The 18,563-nt window shown below is 49.0% G+C and overlaps 1 protein-coding gene across 9 annotated transcripts in view; it reads right to left on the reverse strand.

Annotated features, from left to right (window-relative positions):
- Positions 1 to 18,563, reverse strand: part of PLEKHA7 (pleckstrin homology domain containing A7) — a 213,660-nt gene that overhangs the window by 35,256 nt on the left and 159,841 nt on the right. For 8 of the 9 annotated variants that reach the window (XR_009702216.1, XR_009702217.1, XR_009702215.1 and 5 more), the window contains 4 exons: positions 16,872 to 17,342; positions 7,896 to 8,418; positions 7,046 to 7,132; positions 4,380 to 4,433 (listed from right to left, as the gene is read on the reverse strand). Coding sequence is in view for 1 of the 9 variants with exons in the window: in XM_061201502.1 (XP_061057485.1) it covers positions 4,380 to 4,433; positions 7,046 to 7,132; positions 7,896 to 8,418; positions 16,872 to 17,342 (1,135 nt within the window). In the remaining 8 variants the exon portion in view is untranslated. The remainder of the gene's footprint in view (positions 1 to 4,379; positions 4,434 to 7,045; positions 7,133 to 7,895; positions 8,419 to 16,871; positions 17,343 to 18,563) is intronic. The other variant, XR_009702219.1, reaches the window with a different exon arrangement.

An 18,563-nucleotide genomic window follows, 5' to 3' on the forward strand; every position in this document is an offset into this window, starting at 1 on the left:
TCTGATACTCGGGTTCCTGATTAGTAAGGTGGGGATAATAATTCTTATTTGCTCAAAGGTGCTGAGAGGATTAAGTGAGATAATGAACAACAGGTGCCCCAAAATTGCCAGGCAAGAACAGATGCTTAATCAGCGTGAAATCCTTTCCACCCTGGCACTGCCAAGTAAAATGCCAGGAAAGTAAACATTTCCAAAGAGAACACTAACACAGAGCATCTTCTAAGAGAGTGGAGTCTGCTTTTATTTGCTCATTTGGCACCCCAGCAGGAATGCTCACTTCAGGAGACCAAGCTCCACAACATGTGGGCAAACACCACCAACGGGTTCTGGAACCCAAGCATCAGCTGATGGAGGCGGAGGGGACACGGGCTCTGGATCCTTAAGTCTGTGGCCTTTGGGACAGGGACGCGGGGGACCCTGTGCCAACCTGGTGGGGGCAGGGAGACCATCCTTCTCCAGAGAGGCTTACCTCTCCCCACAAGGACCCAGGAGGGACCTCTCACAAGAAGCTGTTCACAGCGGGGCTGTGCTCGGCGCCATCTCCACGCCCAGCCTGGGCTACACCGCCCATTCAACTGTGTCTTCCGAGGCCCTCGTCTCAGGGACCTCCACTGGGCTCGCGGCAGCTCATCTTGTCTAGCACATCACAGGATCTCAAGAGTCAACGGGCCTGAGGGTTTTCCTGATCCAGTCACTCATCCCACTCAGTGCTCACCTGGCCTCAGCTGCACCGCAGTGATGGGGAGGTCACTATGACCTGTGGTGGCCCTTTTAGAGAAGTCTTTCTTCTACTCAGCTAAAACCTGTCTACTTGTAGCTGTGATCCACTTGTCTTAATCGCCCCTCAGAGCCACGGAAGACACATGGTAACATTTTAGAGCTTTACAGACTGTCTCTATGTCTTGCCTGCATTGCCCCTTCCTCCTTCAACCATCCACACTGTAGCTGTGCTGCCTGCTGCTGTGTTTCTTGTGTCTGCCCAGTCTGCTTTCCATTAGGGAATCCCCCACCCTTCACTCCACAGGGAGGCTCGGCTGGAATGAAGCCAACCTGAGTGTGCAAGTGGCCACCTTTCTTCCCTGGCCATGTGGAAAGTAGAACAGTTGGTGGCATGGCCTGAGTTCCTGGAACACAGCCCTGGCTACGTGAACCAGTATATTCCCCTTGTGGCTCAGCAGGCTGATTTGGGTTTCGGATAACTGCCAACAAAAGCATCCCGCCTAATATACTCCTCAGCCACAGTTCTTGCAGCCCCTCATCACCTCTCCTTTGATTCCAGCCCTTCCCTCATCTGGATCCTGAAGTGAAACATCCATCTGGGAACTCTACACCCCAGCTGGGTCTGAGCAGAGCAGGCCCACTGCCTCCCTGATTTGGAGGGAGGCCTGTCTCTTGGAGGGAGGCCAAGGTGATGTCAACCTTTCTGAATGATGACTCACACACAACACAAACCCCAGCATCTTTTCCCACCCATGTTGCTGGTAAGCCAAGTGTCTCTCACCTGCTGGTGCTGTTATTGGGGGACTGGTTCTCTAAGAGGAGCTTAGCAACTGGAGTAGCAGCTATAAGACCAGGGAAATTCTGGTATCAACACAGCTGTTTTTCAAGATAAACACTGACAACTTCCAATCACTAGTTAATGTTTTGGTCACATACGGCTCCTAGCTGGTGAAACACCCCAAGGATGCACCTTGTCTCTATCACAGCATAAACATTTCCTGGCAGAAGGACCCCAGTTCAGCTCCATAAAAAACTTAATACCTTTGGGTCCACAGTAGTAGAAGCAGCATTGTAAGAGCGGCTGGAAGGCAGGGTGATTAAGAGCACCAGCTTCAGAGTCAGCGCTGCTCCCAAGTACTGACTCCCCCGTAACTACTAACATGGCCTTGGGAGAGTCATTTACTTCTTTGAGCCTCAGTCAGTGAAAAAAAGATAACACCACCTCCCTTATAGGGCTACTGCCACGGGTACATAATTTAACAGAAGTAAAACATGGTGACTGATACACATTTCACCCTCTATTGTTATTCCGCTTCTGTTGGCAGTCAGGACACAGACTCCTGGCTCTACTCTGCTATCCTATGCCTCAGTTTTTCTCTCTCTCTCTAAATCCCTTTTATTGAGCTCAAGTTCTATAATCTTTAAATAAAACCAGCCTGAGCTGGATCTTCTCTCCAGGACCAACTGTGAGGTCGGCTATCTCACACAAACAGAAATCAGAAGACAGCTATTTCCTGTTACTTTGGCTCAGGCACTTTATTAAGTTCCCTCGCACCGTGCACCAAGCACTCTGAAGAGTGTTTTGTGGTACACCTGTGCTGCTGTGAGCCACGCCTCTCCCACAGGCCTAGGTAGATCGTGGATGCTCTACAAATACTTCTGTGTCACCTGCATGGCCCCGGGCATGGTGAGGCCAGGGAACAGGGACATGGTGGTACACAGGGCAGGTGGAGGCCGGGGGCTGCTCCAGGTCAGATGGGAGAGGTGGGCATGGTGGAAGGACCTACCCAGGTTGAGAGTGCAGGAGGGAGGGCTGGGCTGCACATCTGGCCCACACCACCATGTCTGGGCACTGAGGCCTGACTACCATACTCACTCACTCATGCTCTACGTGACCTGACTACCACGTAAGCTAGAAAACGTCCTGGTTTTGAGAGAACCCTCCTTGTGTTGCTCATGTCTGAAAGCCAAGTCTGACTTTTCTTCACTGCACCTTCCTTCCTAAAGCCTAGAAAGACTCCGGAACCTGGACAATCTGCCCCCACTTTTCCAGCCACACCACCCTCACCCTGGCTCTCCCTGGCTCCCACAGTTCCCTTCCCTTTAACGTCACCCAACCTAAACCCTTGGCTCTTCAAGGCTCTGGACACACGCCACCTCCTCCAGAAGCCTTCCCAGCACTGCAGCCACAGTCATCCTCACTATCTCAGCTCTGAGCACTGGGCCAGACAAATCTTTATACGCTCATTGCAAAAAAGTCTGTGTTATTTCAGGACGCTTTCTTTCCCCAACCCAGAACATCTGGAAGTTTCTCAAGGCCAGAAAGCCTCGATTTTTCTCTTCCATCCCCCCTAGCTTCTCCAGAGCTGGATATAGCACAAGTGCTCATTACCAGATACATTAAGTTAACCGAGGGATTCCTAATCAAAGGTCTTGATCTTGCCTCAGAGTGGGGAGGCCCCTCCTCTGCTGCCTTAGGACCTAACGTTCATACCCCTGCTTCTACAAGGCTGGACGACAATCCCCAAGTTAAAAATATCTCAAGCCAGGTACACTGGGGACCGAGGGAGGCATGCCCCCGCCGCAGTCACCTGGGTGTCCTCCCGCAGGGCCCTCTGGCCGCCCTCTCACACCCGCAGTTAATTAAAGGTCACATTCCTTCAGTCTAAGTCATGGCTCAGGCATAAGAAGTGCTTTTCACAGTGGGAGCTTTTGGAGAGTTGTGGGAACAGAACAATAGCAGCCCTCTTCCAGGCAGAATGCCTCTCGCTTCTCTAGCAGCTTTCCCAGCTCTGTCTGTGCTGTGGAGGCTGATTTAGAGCCTGACCTTCATCACCTACAGGGAGGGGCCCGACGTTCATCTAAACACGGAGGGGAGACTCCGGTACCCCTCAGAGCCCTCCGGTACCCCCCAACTACAAAACCAGACAATCCACCAAACTGCTTGTGCCTGAAAACACACATCAGTGGCATCCTGTGAACCAAACCCACCCCCGCCCCACTGGAGGCTCTGAAGAAGCAACTGGTTATTATTTGGAGGAACCCTGTGGTTCTAACCAAGGATAGGAAGAAAGCAAGATCTTGTGCCCTCATTCTGGAAGCCAGAGACCTTACAGCAGAATTCACAAGAAACTGAGAGGAGCCCAGAGTCTGAGGCTACAAGAAATTGGACTCTTCTAAAAGGTACAAACTTCCAGTTATAAAATAAATAAATCATGAGGATGTAATGTACAGTATAGTGACTATAGTTAACAATACTGTATTGCATATTTGAATGCTGCTAAGAGAGTAGATCTTAAAAGTTCTCATCATAAGGAAAACAAAATTCGTAACCAAGAATGGTGATAGATGTTAATTAGATTTGTGATCATTTCCCAATATATACAAATATCATTATGTTGTACACCTGGAACTAATACAATGTTATGTGTCAATTATATTCAATTTAAAAAATTTCCAAAAGCCACAGCAACCAAAGAAAAAAATCAAAAACCCCAAAACAAAAAATCCCCCTTCTGATTCAGACAGGAGACATCTTCATTTGAAACCCAGATTTGTAAGACCTGCAAGGCCTTTGGCTTTGGGGCTGGTCTCCAATGAGGCTGACACTCTCCGAAAGGTAAGTGTCCCAGGAAAGCAAGACCCCTGAGGCCACTCACCTTTAGGTCCAGGTACTCCAGGTCTTTCTTCAGCTGGAGGTAGGTATCGTCAGCCTTCAAATGAAGCAGAGAGAGAAAAAAGCCAGTTATGAACACCGAAGGTGTCCACAACTCAGGGCTTCACGTGTTACTCATTTACACCTGTGCAGCTTCGGGGACAAGAGACCACAGCAGACCAACACATCCAGGCCACAGAGGAAGCACAAATGTCTCGGTGCAGCTCAGAGCTCTCTCAGCATGGTGGATCTCACAGGTCTACCATGTGGGGAAAGCCAGCTTGTTCCCCCCATTGGCTGGGGACAGTTTGATGAGGAGGAGGGAGACAGCACACATCCCACCAGAGGACCAGGACAGCAGAGCAGCTGAGGCAGAGGCGAGCTCCTGAGACAGAACTAGAGAGGTCTACCTGGAAGAGGACATGCTACGCTCCAAACCTTTGCACTGGGCCACTTCACATGCATGAAGGAAAATGACCCCCTGATTGGTGTGGATGGATGCCTGGAAGAGGCATGGAGATGACCTAGGTGACCCAGGGAGGTTCCCTTTTGACCTTGGGTTCTAGAACGATAAGTACCAGTAGCTGCAGAAAGTTTCCTGGAAGTTTTGGCTCCGTTTGCTGAGCATGGAGCCAAGGTGGCTAGGTCAGCAGCTAGATAAGGAAGGTCCAGGCAGACCTGTCTGCCTGTGTCATCTCTGACAGTCTGTTGAGTTCTTCAGTATAATTACCAGGAACAGTGAGAATAAGGAAAAGACTCTTTGATTTCCTAGAACTTGTGCTTCCTATGTAATGGATCACAGACGCTAACTGTGAGGGAGAGGGGCTACGAAAGCTTAAGAAAAACCATCCAGGCACTTTCTCAGCCAACTAAGAGGCCTCTCAGCAAGCGAAAGCAAGCCAGGGCTAGGAAGGGGGTCCGAGTTTAGAGCTCTGATGTAAAACAAACAAAAATAAATAATGCAAAACGTTCAGGCAGTGCTTTTAAGCATGAGAAGGCCTGAAGGACCACTGCCAGGGACACCAGTGGTTTGCAAGATCTTATTTCTGTCCCTAAACTGTCTCCTTACCCATCCCTACTTCCTCAATCAGCCCAGTCCCGCAGTAAGAGGGACAGAGCAATGTTATTAAAAATCACCCAAATTCACAAATTAGGATTTTTGCACGTGCTCCCTTATATTCATTTTTCCAAATACATTTCCTGTAACTCTCAGGTCCCACTAAAATAGGACAGGTGAGGAAAGTGACAATTCCCTCAACCTCCTCATCTGTCCTCTGCCTACTTCTGTGCAGCTCAGGGGACCAGGCTCATGTGGACCAGCATCTTCTTTAAGACGCTCAGGATGCCCAGGAGAATGACTGTCTGTCTACTCCTCGAGGAGCTTGCCTGCAACCCCTCATGTCTTGGAAACAGTTTAGAACACTGTGCCAGACAGGACCTGGGATCTGGCTCCAGCCTGCATGCCACTAGCTGAGGGATCCTGGGCAAGTCACTATCCCACCTGTCCTACCTAACCTCTCCCAGGCTACTGTGAAGTTCACTGGGATAAAGGGTGTGAAGATGCTCTGACAGTCAGCAGGGCACTGTCCAGATGAGAGGGCACCATGCCTTCTCCCTCCAGGCTGACACACACCTCTCAGCACCCCAAGGAGTACCCAAGGTGGCAACAAGGATGACAGCTAGCACAGCCCTTGGACATGACCACACACCAGCCTGGCAGTCATTACTCACAGGCAGAGAAGCCACAGTTCAGGTCCCTCACACCACATGCAGCCTCCTCCCCAGCAACAGGGGCGTGGGCCCCACGACGGCTGCACAGTGTCTGGCAGTAGCATCCAGAAGCAAACAGGCAGGAACAAGGGAGAGAGCCAGACAGCAGGACAGACTAGAGCACGGGCACGAGGGAGCACGGGCCAGCATGTCACTCCCCTGTCCCCGGGGTGGCCCCCAGCCCTGAGAGAGCCCACCAGCGCTGACCTGGCAGGTGGGAAAGGTCAGCTCGTGCTGCAGTAACTGGCCGATGGCGAAATTTCGCACCCTGGCCAACTTGGCCTGGTGCCGCCGTAACCGGGTGAGAAGCAGTGAGAGCTCCTCCAGCTGCAGGTGTGTAGACACATCATGAGGAAATTAGCCACCACAGGAGCACGACGCTATAATTACTCTTCACCCCGGTGCCGGCACAGCATTGATGTGACACCATTAAGTAATTATTGCATTAATTCTGTCATTAGGACAAGTAAAGGCACCGGCAGAAAAGGGGCTGCAGGAAGTAGTTTTTATCAGGAAACAGCCACCAGCAGTGCAACCTCACCCAGACTTGAGTTTTGAAGACAGTGAACTAATCAAAGCAAAGACCAGGAAGAAAGGAGAGGAGCTAACCAGAGAAAAAGGCAGGTGGCTGGAAAATGCTGCGGACAAAATGCTGCCCAAAAGAGAATAAACACCACATTCTCCTCCACTTCCCCCCCGAGGCTCTTCCGCTGACCTCAGGAGGTCCCAATGCCAGCGGGATGGGCCTGAGCAACTCATTCGACTTCTCTGAGCCTCAGTTTCCTCATCTCTAAAATGGGGATTGCATCTGACTGGCTCAGGGGAGAACCCTGATGAGATTAGCCCTTTGCAAGCTGGATAAGATCAGTCACCTGGAGGGGGAGAGGAGGTGCTGCTTACCGATTTTCCATGTAAACTGGGAGCACTGACAGTGTGGGTCATGTAACCCATGGAGGGCATGGAGCGTCGGTCCACATGAGAGGAGTTCTGCAGGAGGGGAGACAGGAAGTCACACCGAGAGCCGGGCGTGGAGGGGGGCGGGGGCCAGAGGCTCTGCCACTCACTACAGGGCAGCCAAGCACATGGCATGGCACCTCTCTCAGCCTCAGACTCTCTTCATCTGTCAAATTGGGATACACATCTTTCTCACCAGGTTATGACAATGACAAACTGTGAGAGCCCCTCCGGAGTTAAAACTTAAGTCAGGTTATTATAAATAACTGAACTAGTTAAACACAGACATCTTTCCCTGCCTTCCAAGCTGCAAGGAAGCAGACTTCTAGTTGTGTGACCCTGTGCAAGTAACTTCATCCCTTAATGCCTAAGAGTTCTCACGTGTGAAATGGGCACACGGGTATCCCCTGCTTTACAAAAGTTCGCTTTATGCCACTTTGATTTTACAAAAGACCTACCTTTAGCACCTGTTTTTGATAACTGAAATCCAAAGGGGATTTTCACTTTCACAGAAAATGTAATTGCTTCTTCGCTTTATGCCACTTTGGCTTACTAAAGGTTTCATAGGAACACACTACCTTCAGATAGCGGGGGAAACCTGAAATAATAGCACCTACCTCATAGGGGTGTTGTAAGAATTAAAGCCTTTAGCGCTATACCCAGCGCTAAAGTACAGTACTACATAAGTGTTACCTATCATTATCCTACATTGCTCAAGTTTGTGTTCAAACCGTGTGAGGCTCCTAACGCCCTAATGCTGGGCCCCAGCAGCCTGGCAGGGCCTCCGGAGTCTCACCTTGGTGGTGTGGCCCCATGCCTTCCTGGGAGAACCGCCCAGCGAGATGTCCACACTCCTCCTCTGGTCCGGTGGCTTCACAGTGACCCTCTCTGCTGGCGTGTGTGGCCGCCGGGGTGGGAAGGCCCTCAGGGGCCCTGGGGGAGGGATGTCCGAGGGAGATGGAGGCACAGAGATGGAGCGGGGCACCTCTAACATGCTCCTGCTCCGGCCCTGGTCGGTGAACTCTGGGGAGCCCGCACAGATGGGCGCCGTGGGGCTACCATGCCGGAACTGCTGGCGCTGCTGCCACTCGTAGAGCTGCCACACGGTGCCGTCCCGGTGTGCCCGGCGCTCCTCACTCGACATCTTCAGGTGGCTGGCTCGGTCCTGCGCATACTTGTAGTCACTCGGCAGGTTGCGGGGAGGGGGTGAAGAGCCCCCTGACGGGTGTCGGCTGCTCTTGGGAAGAGTCTGGTAGTTTTCTGGGAAGGACAGGGATTGGCTGGGACCCTGGCGAGGAAGGGTCTGGTCCAGGGTCAGGCTGAGGAGAAAGGAGAGGACAGGTAAGAGGACCAGCAAGGGGTCTGCTGGGCTTCTGGAAACACAGCTAGGCAAAGCCACAAAGCCAGGCATGTGAAGGAGCCCTGTACGAACCCCAAAGAACAATCAACGCAGACACCCAGGACTTCAGTCGCTTCTTCCCTTTGCAGAGGATTCCTAAACCACTTTATCCATCAACCTTGGAGTGTCAACCCCCCTACCAGGCCGACTTGGCTGCCCCACTTCAAGTGCAGCATGATTAAACCTGCCTCTCTCTCTCTTGCCATCAGTCAGCATTTCCATCAGGTGTGCACATCTCTAGGCGATGCCTCATGATTCTCCCGGTCACCAAGATGTTCCCCAGCACCAAGTCCTGGAGGTTCTTAAAGGAAGTGGCTGGCATCAGTTCCTTTCTTTCCCTATTAAAGGGTCTTTAATCCACATCCCAATTAACTACCTCCACCCCGACAACTCTGAGACCTTCCTAACTAGTTTCCATGCTGTACAGAATCAACTGCTTGGATCTAATCACTCCTGTGCTCCAAAACCATCAATGGCTCCCTAATGCTTACGAAATAAAATCTAAACCCCTTCTCCTGATACTCACAGCTCTCTAGCACCTGATCTCAACCCACCTTCCCTTCCTGCTGTTTTCTCACTGCTCCTCCTACCCGGGCCAGGATCAAATTGGGGCAAGTTGGCCGTCAAGGGTCCAACATTTAAGGGGGCACCCCCCCTCTCAGGTGTACCCCTGCACTTGCTGGAGCCTGAGTGTGAGGGCCTCACCCTAATCTTGCCTGGCCTCCTACACACTTGGACAACTTTCTGCAGTAGAAAAAGCAGAGGAAGTCTGACCTAGGGTTGAATCCACTGGCTGTGTGACCTTAGGCAGCTTACCTGACTGCTCTGAGCCTCAGCTTCCTTACCTATAACATGAGGACAGAACTACCTGCCTCCTAAGGCTGTCCTGAAGAATAAATGAGACAGGAAGAGAACACAGGCTCCTTGCCTGATACACAGGCAGTACCTTCACCAGTGGGTGCTCCCTTCCCACTTCTCTCTCCTTATTCTCATAATACTGTTCCTCCTTCCCCTACCTGTATGCGCTCACCTTGCCCTATCACCAAATCTCACTCATTCTCCAGGACACTGTCCCATGCCTCTTCCACAGAGGCCTTCTGCAATGCCACGGCCCTCAGGGTTCCTGCCCTGCTCTGACCTAGTTACTGTACAGCCTGTAACTTTTCCAAGGTCCTATATTGATGTAACCTTTTCCTACTCGTAAGCTGTCTCTTCCCCAGCCAAGCTGTAAATCCTTGTGGGGCAGCAACTGTGTCTTACATTCTGCGGTGTTGTCCGCGGTCTGGGAAAGTGCTGACACATAACCAGCCCTTCAACAAATACTCCGGCACACAAAAGCTGGATAGGATGGCGAAAACTACTACCGACCAGCCATCTTATTTTCTGAAAGAAAAATTCAGCAAGGGCCAACTACAGTTTTATTAAGCTTTAAGAGTCTAACCTGAGAGGCAGCAGGATGTAAAACAGACAGGTTCTGGAGTCAGGCCTGGGCTGGAATCCTGACTCTGCCTTTACCTATCAATTTTACCTAACAAATCTTTATACAGCAGCGCTCACCAGACCTTGTTCTAAGCTCGAAGTGTAGTCCAGCAGCATCAGCACCACCTGGGAGCTTGTCAGAAATGCAGGTTATCAGGCCCCACCTGAAATCAGGAACCCTGCGGGTGGGGCCCAGCCACCGGTGGTTTAACAAGCCCTCCAGGTGGTTGATGTTTGAGAAGTGATGTTCTGTTTTTAAACTCATTGTATCACTCTCCTTACTGTAAAACGGGGCTACTAAGAACCATTTAATAGATTGTTGTGAGGATTAAAAGTAGCTGTCATTCAAAAAATGGTGGCTTTCTTTTCCCTTTTTATCGTTATCTTTGCAATTACGGGAGGTAATTTTAAGATCTCTTCAGCTTGCCCAGCTTGTCTCCTTGCCACCAGGTGGCAGGGTTTGCTATGGATTTCCCAGAGTCAGAGGGGAATGTGTCTCTGAGGAAGGGGCAGAGCCTGAACCCTCAAACAGCAGTGGTGGCAATGGCAGAAACCAGGCTGGGGGCTTCCCCCGGGGAGTTCATGACTTTACTGACCATTGCTCACTCTGCCTGAAGCAAAATGCAAACGATGCAAAGCACGTCCCAGCCATGCTCGCTCCATACACCCCTTCAGTCTGGCTCTGCAGCCCACTCCCCATGCCTGCCTGTGGTGTTCAGATGGTCAGAGCCCACCGCCGCCAGGGCAGTGGCCCAAAGCCCTCAGCTTATCCTCTAGCCTGTGCCCTCTGCTTATGCACTGCTTGCCATCCTCTCAGAGCTGGCCATTTGGGGGTGACCCCAAAGACCCCAGTGCCAATGGTGAGTCCTGGTGCCAGAGGCCAAACCACAGTAACTAACGGATGGTGGAGGGAGGGACACAGGAGGTTCGGTTGTAAGATGAGGTAAAGATCACCCTGGAGCAGGCAGGAGCACGCAGAGCCGCTCTGTCCTAAGAGCAGATCCATTTGCTGGCCCCCAACCCCAGCTTTATCCAAAAGAAGGCTCGAGGTCTCCTGCCCTCAAATCCCGCTCTGTGCCACAGGGGGCTCCCTTTCCAAAAGGCACCTATATATTCTGATATAGCCCCTATAAAATGGTCATATCGAAACGTGAAATCAAGTTTTATAACCAATTACTTATGCAGCAGGCAGTCCTCACCTGAGCTTCCACATCGGTTGTGCAGGACTTCCACGTTTTACTCTGTTCCTCGTGGCAATGTTTGCATCCCTGACTCTACACCCACCCCTGCCATTTTATTTTACAAGTATGCATTACTTTAAACACCAGGGAAAAAATGGAAGGCTAGAATTTCAAAACAACCTCATAGAATGTGGTAAGATTCTAAGGGTGTATCAGTCTGTCCTTGCAAACCATCATTCTAAAGGAGTTTAATAAAGTGAAATATAATATACATCTCCAAGTACTGAAAGAACAATTAGAAATAATTCCCTGTGTGGTCTAGAGCCGAGAATATGAGATCATATTACAGTTCAAATAACCCTCCTTCCAATGTCTAACGTGCTCCATCTAACGAGATTAGCACAGTCTCAATCATACACAGAGCAGGGATATCCCTCTTCTGTATTATCAACAGGAGGAGCTTCCTTTATTAAGCAGCCAGAACTACTTATTACTTGACTGTAAGAGATTACAAACACATCTTTAAGGAAAAAAAAAAAAAAGATAACTCTGATATGCAATATGCAGTCCTTCCTAGACACAAGTGAACGATCAGACATTGAGCAGTCTGCTTACGCAGAGGCTGACGGCTTTCTTCTCAAAGGGTCGTCTTCAATCCCTCACGTTTACTTTTCAGCCCCCTGAGAACTACTTCTATCACTAGACTGAGATTCCTCTTACTGAGTGCTCAATGACCTCCAAGGCCAACAAACTGTTTTCATTTACAGACCTAATGTCTCCCTGCCCCTTAGATAAGAAGGGCTCGAACTCCCCCATCACATCCTAGGGACAGTCCGACGCCTTCTCCAGCCACCTCTTATCTCCTTGCAGTTGACTTCTCATCCTTTAGCTCCCTCATGTGCCCCCAGCCCCCATTATGTGTAGCAGAATAACGTAGGTCTGTGGGCTGCCAGAGTTATGTAGAGACATTTCACAACCACAACTTATAACTTACATAACTTACAACTTATACCAGCGGTACAGCTTTGCAAAGTCCTTTCTGCACCCCTGCCACAATGGCCATGCCTTCCTTCTGGTTCCCTTTGGCCTTCCCCTCGCATTGCTCTGCCTCCTGACTTAACTTCAAAATTCTAGCTCTGTTAAGAAGGTCTACTCATCTAAGCCCATCAAGAAGCTCAGTGGAACCAAAGGCCTCTGCTACTGAGCATGAGACCAGCAGAGAGACCCTGACATTCCAGATTCTCCTTCCGTGGTGCCCAGCCTCCTCAGAAGGCACCACATCCAGGGAGCAGTCTCATGCTGCCAACTGGACTCCTTCCAAATGAACCTTCCCTCACCACACTCCGGTTTTCCTCCTCCATCTTCCGCTAGACTTCTTTATGCAGACTCTGCTTTTGCCCACCCCCTTGGACTGGAAACCCTCAGGGCTCTGCCTTTGGCCCTCTGCTATTGTTCTAAGCTAGTTATTCTCAACCCTGATTACATGTTAGAATCACCGGGGGCGGGGGGGGGGGGGCGGTTTGAAAACTCCTGATGTCCAGGCTGAAACTCGGATCATCACAATCAGATTTTCCAGCATGGGACCCAGGCCTCAGTAAATGTCAAACCTCTCTCATATACTGGTATCACCTGGAGAGCTTTTAAAACAGGCTGATGCCCTCACCTTGCCCCAGACCAAATAAGGCAAAATCTCTTGAGCAGGGCCTCAAATGACCAAATTGTGCGGCCACGATTAAAAACCACCGCTCTAAGCATTCAACCCTCGGTGATCTTGACTACTGCCAGGGCATCAGTTACCACCTCTAGGGCAATGACTTCCAAATCTCTCCCTAAACTGAACCCATATTCCCTATACCCTACTGCTTATCTCCACCTGGCCACTCCACAGGTACCACATTCCTCTTCAAGCTCATTTCTTTCTCCCATGCTCACATCTTGTGCACAGCGCCACATCTACCTATTAACCAAGTCAAACTTGAATGTTAACCTCAACTCCACCTGTGGCCCTCCTCACCTTCCAGCCCTGGATGAATCAGTTTCCCAAGCCCTATACCTACCCAATCTCAACATCTATGTATCCTATCCAACCCCTCCTCACAATCCTCACCATCTTTACCACTTTTGTTTAGGTCTTCCTCGCCTCCTACCCAAAATATGACCACCTCATACTTGGTCATGTTCTTTCCATACTCTTCTCCATTTAACCATCTTCTATATGGTCACCAGAGCAAGCAGTTAACCTAAAATAGTAGTTTTCAGAGATGATGTGGGGTGGGGAAACAGGGACACTTTTGGTGGGGTATAAACTCAAACAGCATTGTTGAAGGTCAATTGTGTAATATCAATCAAAATTAAAATCACATATATCCTCCAACCTAGTTATTCCACTTGAAGTAATTTGTTCTTCAAGTATACCTGCACTTGTTTGCAAAGACAATTAGGCACGGATATTCACTGCAGCATAGTTTGTAATAGCAAATGTTTATAACCAACCTAATTATCCATCAATAGGGAAATGGTATAAAGATCACTGTAGATGCATACAATGCAATATTCTGCACCATTTCAAATTAATAATATGTCTATATGCGCTGATATAGATAGCCAAGATATCTTAAAATATCTATCGATATATTTATTGATATATTAAGTGGAACAAAGCAAGAGGAAGAACATGGATTTTTGTTTTGTTTTGTTTTGAATATAGTGGTTGGTCTTTGGGGAGTAGATCTAGGTTTCTAAAATAAAATAGGAGGACACTTATTTTTCAGTATTTACCCATTTGTCTTATTTGGATTTTTTACCTTGTAAGTAGATTACTGATTATTTGAGGGTACTGAGCAAAGAGAGATTTACACATCTAGCTATGAATTTGGTGATGAATTAGTAATGGGTACAGAGAAAACTAAGCAAGCTATAAGCATGAAAATTATCAATACCAGAAAATAAAAAATTGTACCACAAATGAAATTTAATTATTGTATACTACATGGCCCAGCTGTGAATATTTATACTTCACATTATATAATAATGTAAAAACTGACTAGCGATCTAAACAAAAATTATGCTATAACTATATTATGAAGCTGGGATAAGGGTAAGTGTGTCTTTGGAAAGGAAAGGTGGGGGGGGAATAAGAGACTTAAATCTTTATCATCTAGAGTAGAATGTCGATAGCTAACTAAAACTGAAAACTCAAGAAACAGCAGTATAAGTTATCTTATTTGGAAATATAGAGATAAATACATAAAACTACTAAAAGAATTGAAAGTGGTTGCCTCAAAGGTGGTGGAATCAGGAATAGGGATGGATGGGGTCATACTACTTAAATTCTTAAAACTATATACAGGTATTACTTTAATAAAAAAAAGTTTTTTAAACAAGGGGTAATTAAAACTGCCATTCTCATTCTGGGCAGGGTACATCAGAATAGCCTGGGAAATTTCTTCACCATATTCATGGACCTGCTATGTGAGAACTGAGATGAGGTAAGGAATATCTAGTCTGAAAAATCTCCTGAGGCCTCTTCCCTGCCAACACCCTTCAAACCACCCTCCTAAATATTAGAAACTATCACGCCATGCTCCTGTTTTAAGTCCATCAATGGCTTTCATGGGCCTTCAAGATTAAATCCAGACTCTTCAGTAGGAAATACAGGCTTATCAGGGCCAAACCCATGCCCTTCCTATCTGCTTCTATTTCTGGTTTCTCCTGCTTTTACCTGCCCTAGTCAGCCCCATACTGACTTCAGTTCCTAAGAGTTGTTATCAATACATATAAAAGGAAACAGCTAACTTATCACGAGTAGCTTCTCTCTGACACACTGTCTCCTCTACTGGATCCCCCTTCTGTTGCTAACATCCAAGTTGGGACACCATTTATGCACTGATTGCTCCCAATCAGCATGTCCAACCAAATGTCAAACCTCCACACCACAATCCATATCCAAGTGCCTAACCTAACACCTCCCTCACTGGATAGTTAATAGGTTTCTCAAACTTAAAAGTCCCCCAAATGGAAACCCCGATTTGCCCCCAAAACTTGTTCCTAAGCCTTCCCCATCTCAGCAACCACCCGGTTGTTAAGTCAAAATTTAAGGGATCATCCTTGTTCCTCTTCCCTTTCTCTCATCCTGCACATCCAATTCATTGACAAGCTTTTCTGTTTCAACCTCCAAAATGTACCTCAAATATATTTCTTTCTATTTCCATTGGCACCATGCTGGACTACTGCAACAGCCTCTTCCCTAGGCTCTTATCTTCTTTGTGAATCAGATCACATCATTTACCTGTTTAAAACCTTCCAGTGGCTCTCCCTATTGCTTTTTCAAATAAAATCCAAATTCCTTACCTTGGACTATGAGGACCTGCACGATACAACCCCTGCCAGCTTTCCAATCTCACTCAGCAGTAAGGTCACTTAGAACTATCTCCTAGGGGGTCTACCTAGCCCAGCACCAAGAATAGCAGCTTCCCTCCTCTGTGTCCTTGGGCAGTAGCTATTTTCAATAAAACACAAAATCTGATCAAACAGAACTGACACCTGGTCTGTCCCAGGAGGGAATGGGAAGGTATCTTAGCTACAACACAAAGGGCCTTCCTTCTCCTAGTCTGACCCACAACAATGTCTACCAACTGCTTAGGGAGTTTCCATTAACTCCCAGTGAGTTCTCCACCATCTAACCTCACAGTAGCCCACCTGGACCAGATTAAAGAAGTTACACAACCCACACATGCATACAATACCCACATATTCACAAGAGCCCCACCCACCCAAAAAGAGGCCTAGCCTATTCCCCTTGGAGCACCACCGCCTCCAGACCCCACAGTGGAAAGTGTGGGCCTCACAGCAGGGAGAATGGAGAGCAGCACTTTAAAGCATGTGTATCAGGCCTGTGGCAGACTTGGCCTGAGCTCTGACACATCCACTGTGGCCCCTCCAGCCCTTGGCGGGCTTTCTGAATGCACCCCGACTTTGCTATCTCGTCTCCAGTCTGAGGTCTGTTTTAGAAGCCTGAGGATGGCGAGGGGGATTTGCTGTCTTCAAAGTGAAGACAACACACAGTGGCTTCTAAGGACAATGTGGAAGCTGAGTGACCCTGAATTCTTCACATTCATAAATGTGTCCTAATTAATCTAAAATTATAATAAAATACAGATAGTGCTTTGCAAATAGCAAGAGATGCAGTCCCTCTAAATAATTAAAACCACTTCTTGAAGGAATGGGTATAATAAAGCTTAATGTCAACAGTGCCTGAGCACTTCTCTACGTGCCTGGAATTAAAAATGGATCTGTATTTACTCTAGCTGCTACAAATATTTCCCGGATGCAGAGAAGTAGCTAAGTAAGAGGAGAAGATCAGTTACTGTCTACATGCTGATAGTCTCAAGGCACGCTCCCTGGGGAATGGGAAACCCCTACCCCCGATATAATCTCGTGCGCACTTGGGAGGCTCACGGACTGAGTCTAAACTCTGCCTTTGCCACTTATCTGTGTGCCCTGGGCAGGTTCCCTCACTTCTCCAAGCCCCAATTTCTTTGTTTATAAATTGAGGCTATCACGCCTCCTTGCAAGGCTGTTGCAGGGATTTATGGAGATAACGGGGGTAGAGAGTTTAAGGAGGGCATGTACCAGCATGTGCTGGGTAAGTGATAGCTACTCTTATGACATTTTTATGCTCATTAGCGGCAGCGATCCTGACTCCATTACTGACCTCCTGCCGTCCGCCTTCTGGGCCTTTGCCCACTGCTCCACGTGCGCCAGGCTGCTCTTCCTCTGGCTGTGCTTCTCAGGGTTGGTCCTGGAAGGAAAGGCCCGCTGGTACCCGCCAGTCCCGTTCTGCTCTCCTGGGCCAGATGTGCCAGGCAGCACACCGTTCCTCTCTGCCCTTTGGGGCTGAGCCTGCTGGCCTCTCGGGCCACTGGGTAAATCCACGAACAAGGCATCCTCTTCGGCTGGCGAGTATGGGGACCTGGCCTTGCTCCTGTCCCGCTTGCCCTCCAGTGGGTCCCTCTGGGAGCAGTACCGGTCTTCCTCCTGCTCCCGCCTCTCGAATCCAAAGGAATCCTCGTGGTTGCGATGAGAACAATCCCTTGCATGTCCGGGTCCCATGCGGCCACATTCTCGACAGGACTCTGTGTGGTTGGCCTGGGGGACCGCCTGTCGCTCCACCTTCTCCATGTCCCTGCAATGACAGCAGCACGTTCAGCCCAATCCAGGCTGGAACCCCCAGCCAAGATTCCCCAAAGGGTACACTTTACACTCCAGTTACCTCCAGGCCTTTGCATGGGCTCTTCCCTCTGCCTGGAGCTCCTTTCATACCCTATCCCCTTACTCTGCTGGCCTAACTTCTACTCCTCTGGGATCTGGCTTAAATGTCACCTCCTCCAGGAAGCCACCATACACACACACACACACACACCCCCCAGTCTAGATCAGGATCTCAGCTGACCCCACTATCACACTAATCACACTGGACCATAACTGCATGTTTACTCATCTAGCGCCCAAGTAGACTATGAGTTCCTTCAGGCCAGAGGCCCAGCTGGCCATTCATCGTATGCCCAGAACTTCCATGAAATAACGGTACAGAATAGGAGCTCTATAAATACCAATGAACAAATAAATGGTACATGTGATATTCTCATGCCTTTCCCTTTTGCTGTTTGTCCACCTGTCTGTCTGGGGCAGGTCAGCTTGGATAGAAGGTTCCTGAGCCCAGGGTCTCTCCCACTGGCATCCAGCACAGCCCAAAGTACAATTAGCAGCATAATTAACATTCTTCCAAGATGGTGAGTAGAGAATTGGCACAGCAATCTCTTTATATGACTACTTATCTATCTTGTCAGGGAACTGCTCAAACAGGAACGCAAGAACACTGACCTGACAACAATTCTCTGAAGTATTATTAGTCAGATTTCAGAGATAAGGAAACTGAGGCACAGAGAAGATAAATGATTTGCCCAAGACCATACTGCTGGGAAAGAGAGACACCAGGGCTTAATCCCAGGCAGACTGCAGAGCCCATGTGCTGTAGCCACTGCTCTCTACTGCCTCTCCAAATGCATGTCCATGATCTGCACATATGCAGACCTGGAAACTGCAAAGGAGAACAGGGTGGGGGTGACAGGGGAGGATGTGAACCGAGGCTAAAGAGCTTCTGGGGCATAGAGAAGGGCAGGTTTCTTTCATGGCCCATCTCGCACTGGAAGCTGCCTTTCTCCCCACCTCCTTGGGTCCTAGTTATGTCTGCCTCCTCATTACTTGACACCAGAGACACAGCAGCAGCAGCTCCATAAGCTTAGCAGAGTTTAGACTGGGGAGGCAGGGGAACCCACTCCAGCCTAGCTCAGAAGGACCAGAAAAATTACCAGGGAACCTTGAATGGGCAGCTGGGCGACTTGTG

Source organism: Eubalaena glacialis, chromosome 10, assembly GCF_028564815.1.
Source record: "Eubalaena glacialis isolate mEubGla1 chromosome 10, mEubGla1.1.hap2.+ XY, whole genome shotgun sequence".
In the NCBI taxonomy this organism is placed as follows: domain Eukaryota; kingdom Metazoa; phylum Chordata; class Mammalia; order Artiodactyla; family Balaenidae; genus Eubalaena; species Eubalaena glacialis.